This window comes from Cebus imitator, unplaced genomic scaffold (assembly GCF_001604975.1).
Source record: "Cebus imitator isolate Cc_AM_T3 unplaced genomic scaffold, Cebus_imitator-1.0 Scaffold28, whole genome shotgun sequence".
Classification (NCBI taxonomy): Eukaryota; Metazoa; Chordata; class Mammalia; order Primates; family Cebidae; genus Cebus; species Cebus imitator.
The window spans coordinates 6878396-6887884 of NW_016107343.1; the positions used below are offsets into that span (position 1 = coordinate 6878396).

Sequence of the window (9489 nt, forward strand, 5' to 3'; positions counted from 1 at the left end):
GTTTGTCCCTTCTCTAGTTAACAGTAGAGCCTATTTTATTGCATGGTCCCTCCCACCCCCACTATCTCGGGAAGGTATACAAAGTCACTAATTCTACACCCTCTTGCAAAATGAAAACAAACGCTCCATTTAAAAAAGAAACAATCCTTTAATAAAATTAGTCCATCTAAAACTCCCCAATGCCTCAGGTTCTAGTCTTGGAAGGGTTAGCTGCAAAATTCCAGTTCGGAAGCCAACAGAGGCTCAGTCCAGACAGGGATTAACCAACTTGTGCTGGTATCTAGGTGCTTGGATTGCCGAGTAGAGTTTGCTGGAAGGGAAATGGGGCAGCGTGGGGAGGCCTGACAGGCCTGGCTGCCAGTTGGCTTCTGCGAAAACGACTCTTGCTGTCCACATAGCCAGCCGTGAAGCCGAACTGCAGACCTCTACCCTCCCCCAAATGTCCTCCTAGGAGGCAGTCACTCGGGAGGAAGATGTGCCTGTTACCAAGTGTTTCGTCCCGGCCCCAGGGCAGACCTATGAATGAAGATGGAGATCTGACGTGAAAGGCCTGAGTCCTGGCCGCAGAGGGGGCGCCAGACGGAAATCAGCGAGCGTATCTCTCCCTCCAAAGCCTCCAGGCCAGCGGCCACGTCTGGAAGTCCTGGGCTAAGCACCACGACGGGGGAGGACCAGATGCCCCGGCTGCAGCTGCCGAGGGACTCACTCACCTTCAGGGCCGCCGGCCTCTTGGCCTGGGCTGCCCACCTCGGCCCTGCGTCAGAGAGGAAGGCTAAGTCTTCCAGAAGGTGCTGCGGCCTCCCCGCAGCCCCTCAGCGACTCAGGATGGGGCGGCTGAGTCACGAGCGCCGAGGCGGGCAGGTGCTGCGTCGCCGGTCTCCCCCCGGCAGGCTCGGGTCCTCCGCGCCACGGCGGTCACCGAAGAGCGCCCCAGCCCTACCGGAGACCGGCCGGCGGACTTGGCAGGGCCCGAGGCCGACGAGGCCGGGGGTGCGGGCCAGGAGCGGGGGCGGACGGGGACTCCAGGCCGGGCGGCGGGCGAGGGGAGGGGAAGGGAGGCGAGAGCCGCGGCCTGCTTGCTCCGCAGTCTGAAGTGGCTCAGCTCTTTCCGTGAGGGCGGTGGTGGCCCTTAAAAGGGCCTTTGTGGTGGCATGGGGAGGCCTGGCGGCCGGCCGCGACGCGGGCCCTCTTAGTACTCCTGTGAGGCCTGGGTGGCCTTCTTGCCGCCCGAGGGCGCCTTCGGCCCCACGGTGGCGCTGGTCTTCTTGGGCAGCAGCACGGCCTGGATGTTGGGCAGAACGCCTCCCTGGGCGATCGTTACGCCGCCCAGCAGTTTGTTGAGCTCCTCGTCGTTGCGGATGGCCAGCTGCAGGTGGCGGGGGATGATCCGCGTCTTCTTGTTGTCGCGGGCCGCATTGCCCGCCAGCTCCAGGATCTCAGCGGTGAGGTACTCCAACACTGCCGCCAGGTACACTGGCGCGCCGGCGCCAACGCGCTCGGCGTAGTGGCCCTTCCGCAGCAGCCGGTGTACGCGGCCCACGGGGAACTGGAGGCCGGCACGCGACGAGCGCGACTTGGCTTTGGCGCGGGCCTTGCCGCCAGTCTTGCCGCGGCCCGACATGCTAGCGAGGTAGACCGGTGAAGCTCAACGGCTCAGAAACAGCACGACAAACACCCTCCGCAGTCCAACTACTGTCGTGCGCGCGCGCGCGCCGAGAGGCCGTCTTTATAGCCCCCAGGACACACCTCCGCACCCTCCTGATTGGCTATTTTCTCCAGTACCCTCCTCCGATTGGTTGCGATTAACCCTTGGGTGTCGCGCCTCTGCTGAGGTAGCGCGCCCGTTGATTGGTCGAATTTGAAAACCTTTTGCCCGGGGAGAAAAGGCGAGAAGGAGGGGTAGCGCGGAGACGGCCAACCACCCGCGAATGTAGCCAATCCTTGTAAAGCGCGCGAGATTTAAACGGTACAGTCGGAAACCAGAAGCTGAAGACAAAAGGGGTGGTCAGAGGCCACCTAGAAAGCTTCTGGGAAATTGTGCTGGCGTAGGAATTTTAAAGGACAGGGGTCAATACTGCAGCTACCGCTGCCTCCTTTTCCAGGCCAGGTCACTCCATACCCTTCTCCTACCTGGCAAAGGGAGAAAGGGAAAGGGAAGAAATGAGACCCCTTAATGTTTTTTCTTTTTTCTTTAATAGACGGGGTCTCGCTGTGTCACCCAGGCGGGAGTGCAGTGGTGTGATCTCGGCTTACTGCAGCCTCGAACTCCTGGGCTCAAGGGATCTTCCCTGGTCAACCTCCCTAATAGCTCTTACTCTAAGCGCCCCCCACCACAGTTGGCTAATTATTTTATTTTTGTGGAGACAGTCTCATTTTGTTGCCCAGGCTGTCTTGAATTCCTGGGCTCAAGCAATCCTCCTGCCTCGGCCTCCTAAAGTGTTGGGATTACAGGTGTGAGCCACCATACCCAGTGACTCTCTGAAAGTTTGATCCCATTCCAGGAAACGGGATAACTTCAATCTTGTGGCCCTCCATGCCACCTGAAGTATCAGGATTTCTTTTTTTCTTTTCTTTTTTTTTTTTTTTTTGAGACAGAGTCTGGCTCTGTTGCCCAGGCTGGAGTCAGTGGCACATCTTGGCTCACTGCAACATCCGCCTCCCAGGTTCAAGCAATTCTCCTGCCTCAGCCTCCAGAGTAGTTGGGACTACAGGCGCACACCACCACATCTGGCTAATTTTTGTATTTTTCGTAGACACGGGGTTTCACCATATTAGCCAGGCTGGTGTCAAACTCCTGACCTCGTGATCCATCTGCCTCAGGCTCCCAAAGTGCTGGGATTACAGGCATGAGCCACCATGCCCAGCCAGGATTTCAATATTTATTCAACGTGTTCTGTTTGGTCTCAGTTCTGTTCATGTCTTGCTAGAAGAAGAAAGGAGAGAGGAGGCCACTATTTGAACCCTCCTCCGTGGCTAATTAAGGTGGAGTCAACCTGAGATCTGTTTCTGGCTCTGCTGTTTACTGCTATCAGAACCACTATGAGTATCATATTATGCAAGGGAGAGAGATAGGCATCCTGTTGGAGGAAGTACTCTCACCAACCCTCTCAATCTATCCAAAAATGCTCATATAGGAAATATACCTACAAGAACAATAAGAAAAAGACAACACTTTATTGTCTGCATTGGGAGCATGTGGCCCCCTGCTCAGCTCTTACTAATCAGAACACTTAATTTACAATCAAATGACATGTCACCTTGGAGCCTGTGTCCCTAGCCCTGGCCTAAGTTCTATCCCAAAGACCAGCAGTTCCTTGAAAGTCAGGACTCTGAAATTTGAGTGTGGATAACTGCAAAAAAAAAAAAAACAAACAAAAAACTGCTGCATCCCACCCTATGAGGCTGCAAAGATGGGATGGAGAGGGAGAGAGTGGCAAGTTGCAGGAGGCCATAGGCAAAGTCCAATCAGTCGTCAGTAGAGGACAAGAAACGCCCAGGATGCCAGTGATCACAGGGAAAGGAAAATGCTGAGAACAAAATCTGGAGGAGCATGAAAAGTGAGACGCCTTGGCCAGGAGGCAGTCTTGGTCCAGAGAGAGGTCAGCCTGAGTGAGGAATCCTAGAGACTGTGAGGTAAAGGACAATGATCAAGGGACTCAGACATCATAGAAGAGTCGGACGAGCTGGTATCGAATGGAGAAGGTGATGGCACTGCCCAGGATCTGCAAGGAGAAATAGGCTGGAGTAAGAATCATGAAGAAAGGGGGACAAGGAGAAGTAAACCCTATCCCCATCCTCACCTGCAACAGCAGCAGGAGCAATGTGAGGTTTCTCTCATGTATGGGCCCAAAGATTTTAAGTAGCAAGTTGATGAGGGTCATGTTGTTACATTCAGTGAATTCACCATCCTCAGTCTCACTTTGGTGGATTGTCACCAGCCGGAGGCTATCTGCCACCTGAAGGGGCCAGAGGTGAAGAGAACTTCAGCTAATACCTATGCTTCAGGAATGTGGCTCTGTTTAATGCTTCCAAGTTCCCCTTGGATCTGATGTAGGCCTAAGTTCCCCATTCCTCAAGGTCAGGATGGCAACCTAGGGCCTTACCTCCTTGTTACCCTGTTACCTTTAAAATAAAGGTGCCCAAGAAAGAGAGGCTCTTGGTCTTGAACTTGGAATAGCTCATCTCCAGTTTGCCTGTCTTGATATTGAGTCTGCAGGGGGAAGATAGCTTCATGTGACTGGGCCACTATTTGAACCCTCCTCCCTGTAGCTAATTAATAGGAAAAGTATTGAAGGTGGAGTCAACCTGAGATCTATTTCTGATAGCTGCTTACTGCTATCAGAACCACTGTGAGTATCAGATTATGCAAGTAAATGTGCTTTGTAAGTTATAAAGGGCTACTCACATGGAAATAGTCCTTGTTTGGGCCTACTCCCTTTGCACAGCAAATGTATAGGCTTGCATTAGATATCCCAAGTGAAAAGGCTATGATGTCCATTTCAAGCCCCAAAGTGGCTACCTGGGTATGCGGTGGCGAGGGCAGGGGATGATATGCAGGAGCTGAGGCAGTGAGTAGAGGAAGTTGAACACCTGGGGCATGAAGAATAGTAGCATGGTCTTGCTGAAGTGTCCCAAGATTCCCACCACGGCAAAGGTCATGCCAGCAAAGTAACAGAAGGTATCTCCCACAAACACCCGTGATGGGTACCTGTGTGGGGGAGAGGATCTGAGCCAGTGGCAAGAGGCACTACCAACCCTTTCTCTCACATCACACCCTGTGGGCACTGGACTGGCCCTGACCCTAGTTCTGACTCAGAGGAGACTCCAGTTGCGCAGCAATTCTGCAGGATCCAAGGCCCTGAATTCATCTGTTCCTGGGGCCTCCACGCACTCATCCCAAACTACTGCTGGGTAGAGAGAAATTTCAGAATACGATCAACTGAAGATGCGGAAAACTCCACAGAGGTATGCACAGATTTAGCCTCTCCACCACAAGGTGGGTTATGATAAGGACCATCTTTACCATGTGTTCAGGTACTTGCCCCCCTAATCCAAGGCCTACTTACCAGTTGTGGTAGAGCAATCCCAAAGTGGTGAAAAAAAAGGGTATCATGAAGTAGAGGGAAAAGACATGATCATCTCGACAATCACCTTTGGAAGCAAGGAAGAAAGAAGGAAAAGTTAATACCCACTTCCCCTGAATACCTTGATCCTATTTTTGTCTAAGTTCTGTTTATAGCTGTATCATCTACCTCACCCAAGTCACTTTCAAGAACTCAATACCCCTTTTATGTCACCCAAGGCAACTCCCAATATTCTACCTCTCTCATGAAGCCTTCCTAAACTAGTTACTGTCTTAAATTTGGTTTAGACCATTCTGACATAAGTTTGGATACCAACTTAACTTCTTAGCTGTATGACGTTGATCTTGATCATCACATATTTAACTTCTCTAAGCCTGTTTTCTCATCTGTAAAATAGGGCTGATTATAACATCTGCCACATAGAACCATTATAAGATTTAAATAAGACAGTGTTTAAAAAGTACTTAGCTTTAATAAGCACTTGTTGATGTTCATCAGCCAAAGACCACTAGAAACGCATCTATAGTTCAAAGCTAGGTTTAATGACTTGTAAAAAGGGAGATTTCAGAAACCACATGCCACTGAGAACCACAGAATGTCTCAGTAAGACAGTGTTAGGAGGGGCTTGTAGTAGGATTTGTTTTGAGTATTTTGGGAGAGGATGAAAGAAAGTAGAGTTTTGCTCTAGACTGTTAAAAAGCAGAAGTAATTCTATGATCAAGCATTTTAATGTTTAAGAAGTGGCAGGAACTGGCTGGGCACAGGAGCTCAAAAGTGTAATCCCAGCACTTTGGGAGGCCAAGGCTGGCAGATCAGTTGAGCCCAGGAGTTCAAGACCAGCCTAGGTAACATGGTGAAACCCTGTCTCTACAAAAAATACAAAAATTTGTCAGGTGTGGTGGCACATGCCTGTAGTCCCAGCTACTCGAGAAGCTGAGGCAGGAGGATCATTTGAGTTGGAGGATACAGTGAGCTAAGATCACGCCACCACACTCTAGCCTGGGCAACAGAGGAGGAGACCTTGTTTCAAAAAAAAAAAAAAAATGTGGTAGGAACTGAGTTGTTACTGGAAAGCAGCAGCAGCAGTTGCTAATGTTAGCCGAGAGAAGGATCTTGGCCATTTTGTGGGTTGCTCAGTGATCTTGTGATTTTGTCTGTACTCAAACACGATTATAGAGGGAGAGGTCTAGTTTTGGTCTCACTCCATTATGGTCACAGAGTGACCCTGTGTAATGATGGGGTTCTGTGAAACTTTATATTCAATGGGAGAAGATCATAATCAAGCTATTAGTGTCAATCCAGCTATAAATGATGGGGCTGCTATTTTTCTTTCTCACTTTTAATAAATCTGCATTGTTATTTGCAAAGTAAGTAGCTTCCTTTATCTTTTATAATTACTAAACCTGTTTTTTTTTCTGAGTTTCCCAAAGCTATATTTCAGGCCACACCTTTAACACTCAGACTTCTCTCTCCCCACCCTCAATTCCACCTACCTTCCAACTCTACAAGGTTGAAGACAATGATGGAAGCAGAAATGACTAGTGACTGGCCAGCCTCTAGGCCGTTAATTCCTGCTAGGATATTGATGGCATTGGTACAGAACACTGCCAGCAGCCCCATGTAGACATAGTACAGGATTCCTGGGGGGAGACATGGTAGGAAAAGAAGTAGTGCCACCTAGGGGAAGAGGATTTAAGAATTTGAGAAAAGTGGTGAGGACAGAGGGTAAAATGAAGGGTCACCGAAAAGGATCTGGGCAGGCACAAAGACAGAAAAGGAACACTTGGAGGAGAATGTGGAGCACCAGGAAGGGTGCCCTGAAGTAGGTGCCATAGGAGCAGCAGTGGCAGGACTACTTACCCAAGTCCAGATGCAGGCCAAGAATCGGGCGGAAGGGCTTGGGCACCACGATGGTCGTGTTGCCAAAGTTGGTGAAATAGACCATGAGGAGAGGTAGTGAGGCAGCTGTGGGTAGCAGCAGCTTATGGCGCCAGCGCAGATTCAGTACATCATCCGCAAAGCCCAGGAAGATCATGCAGCAGATGGCAAGGAGGGCACCTATCAGGGCCACAAACTGGGGGAGGCTCGGGCGGTCCATGACTCAAGCCTGCTCCCATTCCACCTTTTAAGAATTCCTGTCTTTTCTGATCATTTCTTAGCCCCTCCCCCCAAGCCCAAATAACCCCAATTCTCTCAGGTACCTCCCAGATCCCAGCCACAAGCAACCACCCCCATGAACCCACTTACTTCATGGTGGGGGAATGCCTTACACTGCTCCTTCACAAAACAGTTCAGGAAGGGGAAAGGAATGAAGCAGAAGAGGATGATAAGGAAAACTGCACCGCTGATCACTCCCTGGGATTCTGGGCTGTGGCCCAGCAGCAAGGAGGCGAGGGGAGGCGGGGAGGAAAGGGGGCGTGGTCACTCACTAGTGCAGATATTACAATAACCCAAAGTGATCTTCTCATTCCCAGTTCTTTATTTTGGGAAGTGGTGAGGGGGGCGGAGGGGGGGAGAGCACCACTCTTAGAGTCCCTAAACACTCAAGGGTCCCTACCCATCCCTTCCCCAATGCAGTAAGTTCTGCCCATCACCTCTCTGAGTCCCAGGCTGTCTGGGTTAGTTCTGAGTCTCCACGAATGGTCTAACACCCTGGTCCCCGCCCCCACCCTGGCTACTCCTTCCTTAGCCCTTAGCCCTTAGCCCTTGCCTCCTGCCCGGACCCGTGTACGGCTGCTCACATCTGCTGTCGGCTGGATTTGTTGAGGTCCTGACCACAGAGGCGCGCAGCGATGAAGTGGCCCCGGAAGGCCGGGATGAGGGTGACTGTGGCCACAAATCCCAGCAACGAGACAATCAAATTCACCAGCAGCGGCATGGGCAATTCCGGTAAGGCCCACATGGTGACCGGTCAGGGGCCCGGCTCCGCTGCCTCCTCAGGTAACGGGCAAGCTGAGCAGCAGTCCTGAGGCCTCAGCGGTATGGAGTGGCCGCTCCCCACAGGCAGGCTCTTCCCACACCAATCTGAGCAAAACCCAACAACTGTGACTTGAGCCGCCTTCGGGACCCCTGAAAACCTCTCTAAAGCAACCTAGGTTCTGCCTCGCTGCACCTGCCTACCTACTGTTTCCGCCCGGATCTTATTCGCTGAACAACTATCACTGCGGAAGGCGGCGGCCGCCATTTTTAATATGGGCACTAGAGTGTGGAGGTGGGGGTGGAAGAAAAGTATGATTCTATAATTTCATCCTTTGTTCGAGAGTGGAATCATCGCGAGAGTATTGGAAAAGCAATTAAAGAAAGGCAGCCAAGAACAGATGCTTCCCTAACATTATGTTAAAGATACTTCCAGAGCCGAAATGCCAGTTGCCCTGTTCCAAGATGAATGCCTCCTTGTACCACGTGTCTGACACCGCTCACATTCCGGTTGACGTCAGTTTTAGCTCCGTCCGCCTTCGTAGGTCAAGTCTAAAGGGCCAGTACCCCGCCCTTAATCTGGGAGGCCTCCGGCTCCAGGAAGATGGCTATTGAAAGGCAGGGGGTGGGGAGCAGGTTCGAGGGTGTGGAGCTGCGCCTGTTCCTTGCAGGAAACTTGTTGCCAAGGTAATCGGAAGCCAAGGTAAACACAGCTCAGTTCCCGGAAACGCAGCTAAGATTTGGAAGGATGGTGTAAACTCTAAAGCGTAGATCCTTGAAAAGCCCCTCCCAGGCCGGGCGCGGTGGCTCACGCCTATAATCCCAGCACTTTGGGAGGCCGAGGCGGGTGGATCGCGAGGTCAAGATATCGAGACCATCTGGTCAACGTGGTGAAACCCCGTCTCTACTAAAAATACAAAAATTAGTTGGGCATGGTGGCGCATGCCTGTAGTCCCAGCTACTCGGGAGGCTAAGGCAGGAGAATTGCTTGAACCCAGGAGGCAGAGGTTGCGGTGAGCCGAGATCGCGCCATTGCACTCCAGCCTGGGTAATAAGAGCGAAACTCCGCCTCAAAAAAAGAAAAAAGGAAAAGCCCCTCCCACTCTGTTTTTCTTGTCTTCGATGCTGGTATTTTTTTCTCAACATCTCACTCACTTTCTGCCCCAACTGTAGCAGTTAGTTGCCCGGCAACCGAGCTCAGCACTTCAGTGAGGGATTGTGAGTACCCTCAGGTCTTGGGTAACTCGAGACTTCTGCTTGGTCCTGGATCACTGCATTGTACCAAGCTCCCATAAGGAGGAGATGGAGATTTCAAGGCTCTGGAAAGAGCTGAGGAGGCAGAGAAATCAGACTCACAACTGGCTTCCTGTAAGCCTGAGGAACTCACAGTCAGTTTTTTTCCTGCAGATCACTATGCATTTTGCTTGGCCTGTGCCCCTGCAAACAATTCACCAGTATCTTTTTTTTTTTTTTTTTTTTTTTTTTTTTT

General features: G+C 51.3%; 2 protein-coding genes across 2 annotated transcripts; both read right to left on the reverse strand.

Moving 5' to 3' along the window:
- Positions 1–128: 128 nt before the first annotated feature.
- LOC108300632 (histone H2AX) lies at positions 129–2185 on the reverse strand. Its single transcript, XM_017523508.2, has one exon. The coding sequence runs from the start codon at positions 1619–1621 to the stop codon at positions 1190–1192; it is 432 nt and encodes a 143-aa protein (XP_017378997.1). The 5' UTR covers positions 1622–2185; the 3' UTR covers positions 129–1189.
- A 965-nt stretch (positions 2186–3150) lies between these two features.
- On the reverse strand, positions 3151–8807 carry DPAGT1 (dolichyl-phosphate N-acetylglucosaminephosphotransferase 1). Its single transcript, XM_017523499.2, has 9 exons — positions 7826–8807; positions 7332–7452; positions 6945–7158; positions 6578–6724; positions 5067–5151; positions 4520–4708; positions 4123–4210; positions 3801–3956; positions 3151–3722 (listed from the first exon to the last, which is right to left on the reverse strand). Exons 1-9 carry the CDS (start codon positions 7984–7986, stop codon positions 3657–3659), a joined length of 1227 nt encoding a protein of 408 aa, XP_017378988.1. The 5' UTR covers positions 7987–8807; the 3' UTR covers positions 3151–3656.
- Between the last annotated feature and the right edge of the window lie 682 nt (positions 8808–9489).